We start from the raw sequence: 16,588 nt of genomic DNA, 5'->3' as shown, positions 1-16,588 counted from the left end.
GTCTGGTGGAGAATGATAGTTTTTGGAGAATTATTGTGAAGGTGTAACAATTTAAAATTTATTATTATTTTTTTGGTTGATATATTTTTAATAATTTATTATTTATTTTAATCAAATTATGATAAGTTATAACGAGTCTTGATAATATAATTTGGAAACACCTATTTAAAAATTATTTTTGTTGAAGGTCTAAATTATTTAAAAGAAATTAAAATATTAATTTAAAATATTTTTAAGAAATTGGGAGTCAAATTAAAAAATTTAAAATTTCATGGGAACTTCTCAAAATTTTAAAAAGGATTTAATTTAAAACATTCAAAAAATATAAATACAATAAGAAATTTTAAATCATTTAAAGAAGTTAAATTATTTTTAAATATATATATATATATATATATTAATTTCTGGGGTGAGAGCCCTCTGGCCCTATAATGGCATACCCCTGTTGATAATAGTAAAAACCAAATCAAAATTTTTATATTAAAGAAATGGATTTGTGAATAGAATAAGTTAAATTAATAAGATTATTTGTATAATAAACTTTTGTAATATATAATTTAGATTAAACATATAAACAGATCAAATATTAATGGTTAAAAAATCATAGATCTCAAAATTATAAGATGTAAATATACTCAAAATAAAGGAGTAATTGTGTTAACCAAGCACGGTACATTGTTTGATAAATACTTCCATTAATCCACCTAATACTAGATAAGAGTAATGAATAAATGAGGACAAAATTATAATCAATCATAAAAGGATTGTCATTACTATGCAAAGTCCCTAAACAATTACTTATGCACCACAAGCCCATACATTAATTCTAAAATTATTTTAATAGTCGAACGAGTTTATAAAATAATATCTGTTTATGATTTTTTTAATCATTAATAATATATACACATCCTAAAGATGCATCTATTCAAAATTAGAAAAACAACACTATTATCTAAAATCACCCGATAAATTTATTTCCAATTTCTCGATTTCAAACACAAGTGAAGTTTAATATTTGCCTTTTGAATAAAGCCAAATATTAAATTTAAAATTGAAACCAAACAAGCCTATCTTAAAGATTAGGCAAAAGGGGTTAGCCGGTTGTTTGGTTGGACTAAAGAAAGTGGGAGAAAAAAAGGAGGTTTTATGGGAAGATACATTGCATGTAATAGAAGTTGTCAGTTAATGTATCTGCATCAAAAACATTAATTTTAAAATAATATTTTTAAAAAAAGGGATAATTTCTTGACATGACATCCCTCTTGTTTTCTCCAACCTAGTATATAGGCTACTCTTATGTTCTGTTTCAAGCTCAACTCAAACAACATCCTTCAATCTCTCTCTTTTTGCCCTACGTTGTAGGGTTTAAGCATCCTTTCTTCTAAATCAAGTTTCTGATGCATTCAAGTTTTCAAAGGGTATACTTGGTCTGTGTTTTCCTTGTGTTTTGTCTTGTTGGTTTTTGCGTTTTTGGTGCTGGCGGCTTCTTTGAGATTCAGCCATGCCTGCTCTTGTTAATTTCGGTGGTAACATTTCTTCCCTTGTTTGCTTTTGATTTGCACATCTGTTTAGTTTTATTTGAATATATATGGAGATAATTTGTAAGAACAATACGTGTTCGATATGGGTTTATGTTGTCGTTCTTAATGTGTTTGATCTTATGCCGAACCCAAGAGAAATGATTTTGAGTAATGGGTTCTTATTGATTTAGCTAGTGCTTGTTTTTGAACAAGAAAATGCAGGCAAAGAACTTAGGAGTCGTTAGTTATTTGTTTTATGTGAACATATGTGGTCTTAGGAATGAATTGGATTGTTGAAGATTTGCATCAAATTGGATTGGTAAATTTTGTGAAAAAGAATGGAGCTTTTATCTGTTTATTAAGGTTAGTATTGTTCTTAGGAGTAACCAAAGAGATGTATAGATATTCTGGAAATGTTCTTTGGGTAGTTTTAGCTTATTGTTTTTCTTTATTGGAATTTCAGGTGATGATGATTTCTATTCTGGGAGTTCTTTCTATACAAATTCCACAGATTTGGGTAGATTGTGTTCAATCAGTTCCCAAGTGGATGTCTATTACCCTCCTCATAAAAGAGCTCGAGTTAGTGCCCCATTTATCTTTGGAGAAACTGTGTTTGAGCAGAATAAGCAACCTTCTATTGACATCCTTCCTGATGAAGTCCTTATCGAGATCTTCAAACGCCTTCCTGGGGGCCAAGAAAGGGGCTCATGTGCTTCTGTCTCAAAGAACTGGCTTATGCTTCTTATCAGTATTCGCAAGGGTGAATACGAGTCATCAAAGGCGGTCAAGGAGAATACCGATTCAGTTTCTGATGATGCTGAGATGATCTCATGCGTTGGAGATGAGGGTTATCTTACTAGGTGCTTGGAAGGGAAGAAAGCGACTGACATGAGGCTTGCTGCGATTGCTGTTGGAACGAGTGGTCGTGGTGGTCTGGGAAAGCTTTCTATTAAGGGAAGCAGTTCATCTTCACGTGGAGTAACCAACTTTGGGCTATCTGCCATAGCTCGTGGTTGCCCTTCTCTCAAGGCACTTTCTTTGTGGAACGTGCCTCGTGTTGGGGATGAAGGTCTGTCCGAGATAGCTAAAGATTGCCATTTGTTGGAGAAGCTTGACCTTTGCCAGTGCCATTCAGTTTCAAACAAAGGCTTGATTTCAATTGCAGGGAACTGTCCTAATTTGACCTCATTGAGCCTTGAATCTTGCCCCAGGATCAGTAACGAGGGCCTCCAAGCTATCGGAAAGCTTTGCCCTAAGCTGCAGTCCATCTCTATTAAGGATTGCCCACTTGTTGGTGATCATGGGTTTTCAAGCCTGTTGTCATCGACATCTGCTGTCCTCTCAAAGGTTAAGTTTCAAGGTTTGAACATCACAGACTTCTCTCTCGCCGTGATTGGGCATTATGGCAAGTCGGTGACAAATCTAACGCTTAGCGGACTACAAAATGTGAGTGAGAAGGGATTCTGGGTCATGGGGAATGCTCAAGGCTTGCAAAAATTGGTCTCTTTGATAATTACATCTTGCCGGGGGGTAACAGATCTGAGTCTTGAAGCCATGGGAAAGGGATGCATAAACCTGAAGCATATGTGCCTTCGGCGATGTTGCTTTATTTCAGACAATGGACTGGTGGCTTTTGCCAGGTCTGCAGGTTCTCTTGAGTGCCTACAATTGGAGGAATGTAACAGGGTCACACAATCCGGGATTATTGGTGTCCTCTCAGATTGTTTGTTAAAATCTTTGACCATAGTGAAGTGCCTGGGAATTAAGGATATATCCTTGGAAGCTCCTTTGTCCTCTTGCAATTCCCTTAAATCCTTGTCCGTAAGAAGCTGCCCTGGATTTGGAACAGCCAGCCTGGCTATGGTGGGTAAATTGTGCTCTCAGCTTCAGCATGTAGATCTGAGTGGGCTTTGTGGGATCACGGACGCCGGTCTTCTGCCTCTTCTAAAGAGTTGTGAGGCCGGACTAGTGAAGGTGAATCTGAGTGGCTGCTTAAATTTGACGGATGAAGTAGTTTTGGCCTTGACCAGGCTACATGGTGGAACCCTTGAGTTGGTCAATCTCGATGGTTGCAGGAGAATTACTGATGCAAGTTTGGTGGCAATTGCCCACAACTGTGTTTTCCTCAGCGATCTGGATGTATCAAGGTCGGCAATCACTGATTCCGGTATTGCCGCCTTGTCTCATGCAGAGCAACTCAATTTACAGGTCCTTTCTTTTTCAGGTTGTTCCGGAGTATCAAACAAAAGCTTGCCTTCCCTTAAAAAATTGGGCAAGACCCTGTTGGGGTTGAATCTCCAGCACTGCAGTTCAATCAGCAGTCGAACCATTGAGCTACTAGTTGAGACCTTGTGGAAATGTGAAATCCTTTTCTAATCAAGGATACAAGTTGGCTGAGATCTGCGAACAGCCACGCTTGTAACGTTGAAGATGATAGAAACATTAAAGTCATATAGTCACCTCAGACGACCGGGTAGCAAACATTCAGTGCAGTTTTTGGGTCCGACAAGGTGGTCATGCCGGGGACTTTGGCAGTTTAGAGATGGCCTAGCCATCCCTTCTGTTTTTGCAGGCTCTCCCTAGAGGAGCTAGCCTGTTTTGTAGCTATGGTTCCCGGTTTTAAGTTTCCACTCATGATCACCAACGCTTTCCATGCCTACCTGGTGTTTTAGCTTCATCATGCATGACTAAAAGATTTTCTTTTGTTTTCAGTCATGGAATTCTGTTTTTTTTTGTCATAGGGTATGTGTATTTGTATTTCCTGTTGTGTGGTTGCGTTGAACAGTTGTATGTTTAGGCGGTCGCAGATTGATGGGCTTTGCCTATGGTATGGCTGAGGTTTAACTCATACGCCATTACTACAACCTTTGTTTTGGTTGTTCTTTTCCCCCAAGTCATCAATCTTTTAGGCTTCCCCTTGTTTATGAACTGTACAACTGGCAACTCCAACTATGAAGTTCTTTATATATATATTTCTATTTCCTTGTGTATTACTTGAATAAATAAAATTGTGTTTCATGTTCTTTTATTTTTTAAGGTGTTTATGTTCATTTTATGTTTGTTTATTTATTATTTGCTAACATGTTAGTTTATATGTTCATAAATAGTGAAATTACATCATTAGTCCTTCAACTCTTTAGGTTTCACGGTTTGAAACTTAAAGTTTATCTTGTGTTTAATTTTATTTCTATCTTCACCGATATTTGAAATATAAAAAAATAAAAGGAAAAAAAGAATAAGATAAATAAGTTTATAAATAAGTCGATAAACGAGTTTGTTGATGAATATAAAAGACCTAAACATACATTTATTCGTGTTCATTTATTAAATGCATATAAATTTTTTAATTTATACTTGTTTATTTAACTTAATAAATGAACATTATATAAACATGTTATCGATTCATTTGACATGAATTTGAATATCTAAATTCACGTTTTGGATTTAAAAACTGAAATTGACATGACTGCTGGAATCGACTTTGCTGATTCTTACCGGACTTGAGAGTTGAGAGCTATAGGATTTGTAACATGACGTTAAGAAATGGTTCTCATCTTGGCCCAACTCAATGCATATTCAGACTTTACACTCTCAAAAGATACATTGCATGTAATATTTTTCGAAAGGAAAAAAAATGAAAAACCACACCTTTCGATCTGATAATTGGATCAACGATCTGCACTGTGGGGAGTGAAGTCACGAGGTTGGAAACAACATACTTTAATGGCGACTCCATCGGACAGTAACGGCATGAGGTGAAAGTCGAAGAGTTTTCTTTAGATATAAGCTTATGAGGTGTAAAAAGAAAATTACGATTTTATAACAAAAAAAAAAGAAGTCAGGATTGTGTTTTTTCTTTTTACCATGAAAGCAGTGGTCGACTATGGATGTTATCGTCGGTGTATGGTGGTCGACGAATTTAAATTTCTTTTAAGGTGCTGGTAAAAAAAATGGAAAAAAGAAGAAGAAATTCTTGAGTAAACTACATATTTATAAGTTTCATTTATGTTTTGTATACTTTTCCTCACTGAATTCAAAAAACATATTATTTTGTTACTTTCGTTTTTATTTAATTAAGAAGTGGTCATTGAAGTTTAATTACCGTTAGACTAACATATTATTAACGTGACACAATAAATATATAAAATTGAAAAGGGTAAACTAAACAAATGTTCAACTTAGAACCAAAAGACCATAAGTACAACCATCTCAGATTCTCTCTGTCTCCTAATTTCTGGCTACTCAGCCACAAATCTCAATCGGTCAACTCTACAGAAAAAGAAAAGAATCCAAAACAAGGAAGAGATGTGATCACATTATCACAATTGTAGATATGCGTCAGTAATGCAAAACACTGCAAATATATCACTGGTTACAGTATTGTACCTGCATGAAGTAGTGAGCATAATGCCCAAGGAGGAGATTGCTGGTGCAAAAGCCTTGTAAATGTCTTGTTATTCTTCCCAATGGCCAAGGGAAACGCCTACTGATCCATAACACTGTAACTATACCAACATAAACTTTGCAATTTAAATTTTAAAGTGCTAGCAATACATGGTGACTGGTGGTGTAACTTTTGGATAGAATCGACAGCGACAGCAACAATAGAGAAGAATTTTATGTTTTTGTGGAAGCCTTGAAAGTGTTAATAAATGACTTTTCCTTTTTAATTTTTCTTAGTTTGATTAATCAAGTTGAATACTTGCGTCATGTGACAAGTTTACTTTGACCTAATTAATCGCAAATTTTCTTCTTTCGTTTAAGTCAGTCTTACTTGCGCCATGTGACAAGTTTACTTTGACCTAATTAATCGCAAATTTTCTTCTTTCGTTTATAGTCAGTCTTACTTGCGCCATGTGACAAGTTTACTTTGACCTAATTAATCGCAAATTTTCTTCTTTCGTTTATAGTCGGTCTTACTTGCGCCATGTGACAAGCTCTTCGGTTGCCTTTTTGGCATTGGTGGAGCCATACAATCCTCATTTTTTTTATACTAAAACTGAATTCAAGTGTTTTCATTTTAATTTAATAGTCTGCTATTCTAATCGACTTAATTATTGTATTCTGTAATTTTATTTTTAATTAAGTATTAATTTTTTTTAATTTGAAACAAACAATTAAGTTTGAATGAATAAAGGATATTTTTCATTTGGTAAATAAACAAAAATTAGTGTTCATGAACGATTTATTATACTGTTTAGCCTAAACGGTTGGTTAACCATTATTACGGTTATGAGATCTTTTTAATCGTACCGTAACTATTAAGAAATAGTTAACCGTTAACAATTAATTGTTATTAAATATTCGATTACAAATTAATCTATAGTTAGCATATTACAATTAATTTTCAAAAATAACACAATGTGAACGTTTTAAAGTTTCATAATTCATACTACAAAAAAATGTAACACTTAACACATACTTACATCGATGTAAGTAAATAAAATAAAAAAATGTAACACTTAACGTAAATTTACACCGGTGTAAATAAACTTACATCTCCCAATATAATTATAAAATTTAATTTACTAACAGTTAACTGTATGCATAACCGTAACCTTAACATTTATCATTTTTAGCGATTCGTTTAATTGAAATTGTTTAACATTAACAATTTAATTAATTAACATATTAAAAAAGTTACATATCTTTTTAAACATCCCTTGCAAAAATTTAAATATAAAATTGAATCTTCATGTTTTAAATTTAAAACGGAGTAAATTTCTAGCATTTTTTTAATAGCCCAAAAGTTAGAAAATAAATTTTAGATGTTTGACGTAATTATTCGAATCTAAATTTTTAAAAATATTTTCTTTTATCACATTAATTGCACAACTCATAAAAATAATTTTCACAAAAAAAATTTAAAAATAATAAGAATATACATTTCAGGTTGATTGAGGAGTTCAGAATTTACACTAGAATAATAAAACTTCAAACCTCATACATGTTTGGTGCACAATAAAGTTAAAAAAAATGTGTACATGTATAGAACATCAAAATACAATTCCAAAACTATGTTGTTGAATTCAATTTCATTGTTTCATGTTGTGTTGTAAAGGTTATAATAATGATTAAAAAGAAGAAGAAGGTTCAAAATGGTAATTAAAAGGAAACAAATCCAACATATAGATTTAGAAAAGCAAAAAAAAAAACACCTGTAGATTGATGGATCGATGAGATTTGAGATCAAAAAGCTGGTATGGAAGCTAATCGTCCTCCATTTTTCATCATCGTCTTGAATTCATCGAAATCAACCATGCCATCACCATTGACATCAACTTTTCGAATCATCTCTCTGCAATCTTCCACCTTGTCTCCTTCTTTCAACCCCAAAGAACTCAACACAGATCCCAATTCCTCGACGGTGATCAACCCATCTTTGTCTCTATCGAACACATCGAAAGCTTCCTTCAGAATTTCACCCTCGTATGCATTCCCTTCTTCCCCCGATCTTTTACTTTCCTCCCCGCCGTTATTACCGAAATCGCCGTCGTCAATGGCTTTACACAGGGCGCAAAACTCGTCGAAATCGATCAATCCGTCGCCGTTTGAATCCAGCTTCACAACTATTTCTTCGACCTCATTCTCCGTCAAACAAAAGCTGATGGCCTTCAATGATTCCCTTAGCTCCTGCTTCGTTATGAATCCGTCGCCGTTCTTGTCGAAGGTGGCGAATACCCTATTCAGCTCTAGTTTATTGGGATCAGTCCGTTCCATAACCGAGACCTTCTGGGTTGTTTTCAAATTTACAGAAGAGGAGGAAGAACATGGGTTGGGGAAAAGGGATTGAAGCCAAGCATAAAATTTATTGGGAGAAAAAGCAAAGTAAATATGAAGGAAACCAACGATGAAAAGAAGAGAAAGTAGAAGTAAGGTTGTCACCATAGCTAATGTTGAATGAAAAACAAGAGGGCGGGGAAGAAGATGGAAAACAAGTGTTTGTTTGTGTTTTGTTTTCTTTGTAATTACCACATGGTTATCTGAGGGCAACAATGATCCCTTGACTTCACAAATTGGAGAATACGCGGTTTTTGGTGCCCTCTCAGATCCCACAAACCGCGTTATCTGTTAAAGTCGATAAAAATAATACTCCCCATTCACTTGGCAATTCATTAATCCACCAATGACACTTGTCAAAGCTTCAATGATTTCCACAAATTATTTTAAATTTAGTGTCAAGTGTACAAATGCTTTCGACTATTGAATATTTGGTTGAGTCACCATTATTAAAAAAATAATTTATCGATTATAAGATCATATTTTGTTGAATCTTTCGACTATTAAATGTTACAAAATGATTACTCGATTATTCATGTTTCAAACTCATCATTCTTTTTCATTGAAAAATTAGTGATCACCTGAGCTGGAGATTAATTTATTGATTAAAATATGATCTTAGAATCGTTTGAATTGTATTTTATGGATCACCGTTTACATTATACTGCCGAACAAATGCTTCAAAAATTATACCGTTCGATCTAGTTCTTAAAAGTAACTGTTGTGCTAGTAGACATTATTAAAATATGATTTTATCATATCTTAATCAACAGGTTAATGTTCAACTCAGACGACTACCAATTTTTTAACATAAAAAGACGAGTTTGTAACATATGAATAGTTGGATGATCATTTTGTAACTTTTAATAGTCGAAAGATTCAATAAAATAATATTTTATAATCAAAAAATCATTTTTATAACTTTTAATTTCACGAAAACTTAACAAAAACACCTTTAGGAAGCACCTTTAGGACCATTTGTGTACTTGACACTTCAATATTAAGGATAACATTTAAAATGTTTTTTTAAATATGCCGAAGTCTCATTATTATTTTAGAAGTTAAATTTTAATACTTATATTTTATCTTTTAAAAAAATTAGCACACATTAACAAGTGAAAACTTGCTTAAAAAAATTAATGTATGCACAAATCAAGTAATTTCAGTGGCTAAGGATTTATTGTTATTTTTTGATATCCCTGGTTTGAGCACCACATATGTAAGGGTCTGAACATTCACTGTCAACTGATTTAGAGTTTTTAAATAGATAATACTTTGTATTCATCCCAAAATTATCAAAAATAAAAAATACAATGCGATACTATGATTATTTTATACAAAGATGGACTTATGATTTTATGTTAGAAATGAAAATTTAAGATGTTATATATATTTAAAATTCAGAGGGTGCACATTACAAATTTTCAAGAGTTGAACGAGACTGAAGGTATTCAATTATACCTAGTTAAAACGATTGATGGTGAGTCTAATCATATGAGTAGCTCTTAAAAACTCAATGTATTTGAATCAACATATAATGATTTCGACAATAAACACCTTGTTTTTTTGCTCAGCAAATTTAATTTTATTAATAACTCATCAAACCTAAGTTAAGAGCCTCGTTAAAAACCTCCCTAACCTAGTTGAAGGAAAAGAGTACTCAAAACTAGGTAAAAGGTACAAAACCAACCAGAAGCTAACAAAACGAAAACAACTAAACAAACAATTGATTCATTCAAACAATTCCGAATATGAATCAAACTGCCCACCCTTACATTGCCCACCCTTAAATTAATTCAAATACTAAATACTCCAATCATTACACCTAGGAATGTTTCTGCAAGTTAAACTTGATGAAACAATGGCATGCTTAATCAATTGAACATACTAACCTGTCCGGGACAACACGCTTCAAAACCATGTCATGAGTTCATTTTTTTAGGACGTCCAACAACGCCTTTTCTCTATCCAACATATTCTTAGTTAAGACCCCCTCCCAATGAGTCAAACAAAGCTCCCCATTGACTGCGAATTCAGACACAAACCAAACTTCTTTCAAATAACATCAACACCCTCGGAACCATTCTAGACCCAAATATGACAAACAGGCAGGAATGAACAAACACAAATGTAATTCAAAAACTCTCTAAAAACTCTTGTAATAAATGACACACTTAACAATAAAAACAAAACCAACAGAGTAATGAAGATAAAACTAACATATTAGCAACCGGCAGAACTTCAATAGCCAACCAACGAATTGCTTCCTATTGTCGTTCCCTTTCACTTTTTCGAATTAGATTTCTCAAAAGGATCTACCAATAATCAAGCCCCAACTCTCAAGTTTATCTATCCCAAACTATACTATCATTCATCAGATTGTCGTCTGAGTAAAACTATATCGTATCTTCCGATCTCCATAACTCGTTTAACAGGATACTAGCAGCACCACTCTTTGCCATACACACTATCCCAACATAACAGCAGACCAACCGTGATTGCGGTGACTCCTTACACCGATACACCCAAAATAACCAAGCCAGTAACAGAAAAAGAAACATGATTTACAATTCCCTATAGACCACCCACTTCAAATTCGCTTACCATAGCATCTAACGAACCAAAACCAAATTACATCAAAGGCTACGAAATACACTAAGTCTCATCTTTTCACACTCATGCGACAACAACATCTAAACACTAAACTCCTCTTAAGATCTACGATAATATCCTCATCTCGACTCTTCCTTCACTGATTTCAGCTAAAATTGTGTAGATAAAGATTGTGACTCGCCTTCCAATTCCTCCAGAGCTGTCATTTCCCGAACTATAACCTCTTATGAGCCTTTAAACTGTATACCCAGTTCTCTGCCAAGCTGTAATGTTTCCTTCGCTTCCCTCTTTTGTCTCTGTCACCTTGCTTGAAGGTCAGAATCAGATAAAGATCTTCCTTCTAGCTCATACACTTCTTCCTCGTTTAGCACCATCTTCTGATTTTTCTTAATTCTGTAGTTTCTATTCTTTCTTTGGGTGACTGCATACTTCTCTTGAATTCTTTGCAGAGAGCTGTATTTTTTATTTTTCCCCACCTTTGACCTTCGGTTCTGTCTGGAATTGAGCATAAATAAATCCTCCATTGTTTGTGTTGACAAGCCGATCCTGTGATCTATATCCTCCCGAGCTATCCCCTGTTTGGCATTTCCTCCGTCCCCATCAACCAAAACCCCATCATGTTGGGCTTCCTCACCGTTGGAAATTAAATTAGAAAATACATTTGTGAGGCCCATATAAACCACGTCCTCCACTGCCTTTGACTCTAATCGATGTTCACATGAAGACAAATCTTTTAAGTTATTCTTCATTTCCTAATTGGCACATACAGTTTTCTATTCAATTCGGCTAACATCTTCAACTTCTCTATCCTCTTGTTCCACTACCTCCTCAAATTGCTTTAGATCCTTCCCCCATCAATCATCAATTTTTCGTATTCCCACAATTACTTCCTCTCCTATGTTCCTTTCCTTCTCGTCCTCACCCGACAAGTAACCGCTTCTAAAAAGATTCCCCATACAACAAAATTTACTGTCATCTTCCTCCTGCCACCTCTCGAAGTTCTTTTCCTCCGGTGAGTCCAAGCTTCTTCCTGTTGAAGACTCAGAATCAACCGTCACCATAGCTTCTTTTACATCTTGCTTTCGACCAGAATTATCGCTTCTGTTTGTGGATTGTTCTACTACTCTAATTTTAAAAATATCTCTACCTGCTTCTAAATCTACCACTTCATCAATTGATTCCTTCGTGCTAGTTGCTATAAGGATAATTATCTCCTCACATCCCATTGCTTGAAATGCGTTTCTCCTATCGCTAAACATTCTCCCCATTACTATGCTATCCTCTTAAACGTGCCATGATTCCAGCAGTGCAACGTCACTCCAAACAGCTTAATCCATGTTACTCTTTCCGATGCTCTGTATGACTCTGACCAAGGTTGCACTTCCAGAAAAATTTCAGTTAAATACGACCATTTATGCTCCTTCATGATACTTAATAACTCATCATCATCTACTTGTAACAAGAAATCTCTTTCTCCCAGAAACTTAATTTTAATTACTCCTAGACCTCCTGCTCGTAGTCTATCTTCCACTTGAGATAAAGAACAAACCGTCACCATCGTTCCTACTAAGCACTTCTGAAGCTTTCGAACAACTTCCTCATCTATCTCTCCCTGTATTAACCTACTCCTTCCTCTTACTTGCTCCTCCGAACTTTCTCCATTCACACTTTTACGATGTTTTGCCCTGGTTGTTGCATTTGAATTTGAAGGTCTATCCAATTTCTAGTTTTGATTCTTACTACTATAATGAGCTTCTTTGACTGATAGACGATATCCGAATATCCACAATCCATTTAATCTTTGAGCTGCTCTCACTGAATCCTCTCTGTTGGAAAATCTAACAAAACCAAATCACTTTCATGTTCTGTCATTCTTCCTCGCTATGTAAGAGCTAATCACTTCTCCATGCCTACCGAATAGTTGTCTTGCACCACTCTAATGATATCTAGGTGGTAAGTTTTGAACAAACAGAGTTACTGCTGAACCATTCATCTTCCTTGAAGTTTGCGGAACTTCACTCACACACAAACACAAACAGTTGGAGTGCAACAACAAAAACAACCTTCTAGATACCAAATTTACTCAAATCAAACCTCAAACACAATTTGACCATGAAACCAACTCTCGATCTCTTTAAACTATACCTTCTAATAACTTAGATTTCTCAAACCCTAGACCCTCTTTAAAGCCATCCCTTTTTCTATGAGACAATATAAGATAGTAAATTTATTTGGTGATGAAATTGACAGATACAATAAACACCTTGTGAGCATAGAAAGTTCATACATTAGGCTCACATTGACTATATGTCTTAGGTGGCTTGTTACAAGACTCTATAAACAACATTCATCATACAAAAGACAATGTAATTCACTCACCTTTACTTTAGCTAATCAAAATACCACTTTGAACTTTAAGGATGCTCTATCCTTGAATCTTTTCCTTGTTCTTGGTAGTTCCAACTCCTTATTTGGAGCTTATGAAATACAAAAACAAGGAAGAAAAACAATATAATAATCATATGCAGCATGTGTAATATAAAGGAGAATTTATTAGTAAAGCTAATGGTCTTGGGGTTTCTCTCACTATCATCATCCCTCTCTAAAACCATCTCTAAACCCACATGAGTATTTTTTTAGAGCTCATAAAATCCTTCAAGATCCTTAGCTCATAAAGATCCTTACTTTTTCCTTCGAGTCAAGTTTTTTATCTAACCCAAATATAATAAATTAGAAAGGTGAAGAAATATGGAGAAAGCCCTTACCTTGGAGACTTCAAGTTATGGAGAAGATGAAGAGAAATGGTTCATCTTTTTTTATTTACTTTATATTTAAAAAGATACTTATAAGAAATTGAGGGTTAGGATTAAACATGCCAAAATACACTAGATCTAGGGTCTAAAATGTTTCTTGCAAAAATTTCATGACAATGTTTGGAAAATCATTCTATAAAGACCCAACTCTTTCTTTTTTCCATTTTGAACCCAACTATAATAAATTCCTTTCAGTTTAATTCTTCTTCCGAGGGAAATTCTCAAAATCTAAACTTCTTTTAATTCTACTTGGTCACTGCTATTTCTAGAATTTTATAGTTTAGTCCTTAGCGAAATGTTAGGTTGTTACAATTATGTTTGAATACAATAAGAATCATGTAGTGAGATATGGTGATTAAGATAGAATTTATCCCTCTTATTATAAGAGAGTTATCTTTGGCCCTTCCACGATTGAGATTAAGAAATACATGGTCGTGCTCAAATGAGTTGACGAAGATTAATATCATTTGTTTAGACACTATAATTTGTTTTTGAGAAATTAAAGATAGAACGATATAATGTTGACTTTTTAATGTTTTATTTTCTATCAAGATATCGTAAGACAAAAGATCATGTCATTAGTTGTATTAAAGTTATCTTGGATCATGAGGTTTTCATTTAACTTGGGTAGTTAACATATCTTACTAGAAGCCGCTTATAACTTATAGGATCAAATGTGATTTAGGCATGTATGCTTCTTACGTTGATTGAACTTATAGAATCACACATCAAGAATAAATATAAACATTTATGATTTATCATTACATTTATGATTTATCATTCTCTATAATAATTTAAAATAATGAGATTATTTTAAATTACAAGTAATAACTAATTTTTTTTTAGATCCAAATTTAACTTAGAGAATTTAAATTCATAATCTAAACCGTATCGTATAATTAATTTATTATTATTATTATTATTATTTCATTGTTAAAATAGAAAATAATAATAATTTTTTAAATGATTTTAATAAATATTTGATTGAATATAAACTCCTTATATAATAAGAAATAAGATTTAAATTATTATCAATTGAATTTTTTAGAAATAAATAATAATTAAGATTCATTTTAAGCCTAATCATAGCCGACTTGTACACATATATGATATACGGACATTTGAACAGACAGCACATGTTATAGAGACAAACAAGTTTCATGCGCCATAGCTTTAAAATTGGTCCCCTCTTCCTTGAACCTTACAACCACCCATTGTCTTTCAACAATGAGCTAAAATATTTAACTTGAATATAAAATTACAATTCACAATTTGACAGATACTGATAGGAAATAACAATGTTTAAGAAATAAGCACACTTGGAATAATTAAGTAGAAAGAATTGGTATTGCAAATACAGCTTAGGCTGCAGAGATTTCCAATTCGACTGATAGAGTGGAAGTTTAAGGAACCTCCCAACCTGCAAAACCCGTACGCCATGAAATCTTATGAGAAGGAAAAGTTGCTCAAAATATCTAATTCACTAATCAAAACAGTGTAACTAGAAAATATCAAACGTAAAGTTGGACCCTAAAGAAAGCATAATGAAAGTGGCTAACCTGGATTTAAAGAGAGCAAGTGTAACCGGGAGGGGGAGTTTTCCCACATGTGACGAGGAGCTGAAGAGCAATTGGTGCATAAATTTTGAGATTGAGGAGTTTGAGCTTGAGAGTGGTGCACAAGCAGACGGCAGCTTCGACTTCAACAAGCCCTGCAAGGACTGGGCAGCATGTATTCACAACTGGGTCGCCAACTCCATTGTGCACCGCCCCTCCTAGCAGGTCCACACAAGCACCCAGTTTCAGTGTGTTGATTGGGCATGTGGCCTTGGTTGATGGTGGAGGTGGGCAGGGTTTTCCACTTGGTGGCACTGTCACAGGAGGGAGCTTGATCGGTGGCTTTACAACTGGAGGGATAGTCACTGGAGGGACGTTAATTGGTGGCTTCACAACTGGAGGCACAATCTTTGGAGGAACAGCCACCGGAGGCAGGTTGATTGGTGGCTTTACAACTGGAGGCACAATCTTTGGAGGAACAGCCACCGGAGGCAGGTTGATTGGTGGCTTTACAACTGGAGGCACAATCTTTGGAGGAACAGCCACCGGAGGCAGGTTGATTGGTGGCTTTACAACTGGAGGCACAATCTTTGGAGGAACAGCCACCGGAGGCAGGTTAATTGGTGGCTTTACAACTGGAGGTACAATCTTTGGAGGCACAGTCACTGGAGGCACAATCTTTGGAGGAACAGTCACTGGAGGCAGGCTAATTGGTGGCTTTACAGTTGGAGGGAGTTCAACTGGTGGCTTTACAGTTGGAGGGAGTTCAACTGGTGGCTTCACTGGAGGAACAGTCACTGGGGGAACTGTAATTGGTGGCTTGACGACGGGAGGGAGTGTAACCGGTGGTTTTACAATGGGAGGAACAGTGACCGGAGGGACTTTAACAGGTGGCAAATGGATTGGGGTTTTAGGCTTGGGATGTGCATGGCGACATGAAGCACAACCGAGAATTGGAGTGGCAGAGGAAATGAAAAGCATGCAAATGAGAAGGAGAGATGAGATTTTGGTGGAATCCATGTTGTAGCGTTTTCAATTACTTGAAGGGAAATGCAAATTATATATAGCAGAATTATAATAGTAAGAAAACAAAGAAAAGTCGATCACGTGAACGTATATGAGCTATAAGTTTCAGACAAACTTTGCTAGTTGGCAATCCATGTATACATTATACATTGCCAAACTCCCACCATACGTTCACTATATTACAGCTCATTAGGTTGCCACACTTCGTTTGCTACATTCCTTCAAAATCCAGGTTTCAGTTTGAGTCCGAGCTACTTTCTCCGGACACACAAGGATAAAA

At 34.9% G+C, this 16,588-nt stretch overlaps 3 protein-coding genes across 3 annotated transcripts; 1 reads left to right on the top strand and 2 right to left on the bottom strand.

The window, feature by feature from the left end:
• Positions 1-1,311: 1,311 nt before the first annotated feature.
• Positions 1,312-4,488, top strand: LOC120149813 (EIN3-binding F-box protein 1-like). The gene is made up of 2 exons (XM_039162521.1): positions 1,312-1,526; positions 1,984-4,488. The coding sequence occupies exons 1-2, from the start codon at positions 1,502-1,504 to the stop codon at positions 3,894-3,896; spliced, it is 1,938 nt and encodes a 645-aa protein (XP_039018452.1). The 5' UTR covers positions 1,312-1,501; the 3' UTR covers positions 3,897-4,488.
• Positions 4,489-7,567: 3,079 nt separating this feature from the next.
• On the bottom strand, positions 7,568-8,502 carry LOC120149845 (calmodulin-like protein 7). The gene has a single exon (XM_039162550.1). The coding sequence runs from the start codon at positions 8,406-8,408 to the stop codon at positions 7,710-7,712; it is 699 nt and encodes a 232-aa protein (XP_039018481.1). The 5' UTR covers positions 8,409-8,502; the 3' UTR covers positions 7,568-7,709.
• A 6,366-nt stretch (positions 8,503-14,868) lies between these two features.
• On the bottom strand, positions 14,869-16,338 carry LOC120149844 (repetitive proline-rich cell wall protein 1-like). The gene is made up of 2 exons (XM_039162549.1): positions 15,286-16,338; positions 14,869-15,146 (listed from the first exon to the last, which is right to left on the bottom strand). The coding sequence occupies exon 1, from the start codon at positions 16,300-16,302 to the stop codon at positions 15,292-15,294; it is 1,011 nt and encodes a 336-aa protein (XP_039018480.1). The 5' UTR covers positions 16,303-16,338; the 3' UTR covers positions 14,869-15,146; positions 15,286-15,291.
• Between the last annotated feature and the right edge of the window lie 250 nt (positions 16,339-16,588).

This window comes from Hibiscus syriacus, unplaced genomic scaffold (genome assembly GCF_006381635.1).
Source record: "Hibiscus syriacus cultivar Baekdansim isolate YM2019G1 unplaced genomic scaffold, ASM638163v2 tig00111008_pilon, whole genome shotgun sequence".
NCBI classification, from domain to species: Eukaryota; Viridiplantae; Streptophyta; class Magnoliopsida; order Malvales; family Malvaceae; genus Hibiscus; species Hibiscus syriacus.
This window is presented reverse-complemented; position numbering and strand designations above follow the sequence as displayed.

Coding starts and splice junctions, on each gene's coding strand:
- LOC120149813 (XM_039162521.1), top strand. CDS start 1,502: ATGCCTGCTCTTGTTAATTTCGGTG. Junction 1,527..1,983: donor TGCTCTTGTTAATTTCGGTG/GTAACATTTCTT, acceptor TTGGAATTTCAG/GTGATGATGATTTCTATTCT.
- LOC120149845 (XM_039162550.1), bottom strand. CDS start 8,408: ATGGTGACAACCTTACTTCTACTTTCTCTTCTTTTCATCGTTGGTTTC.
- LOC120149844 (XM_039162549.1), bottom strand. CDS start 16,302: ATGGATTCCACCAAAATCTCATCTCTCCTTCTCATTTGCATGCTTTTC.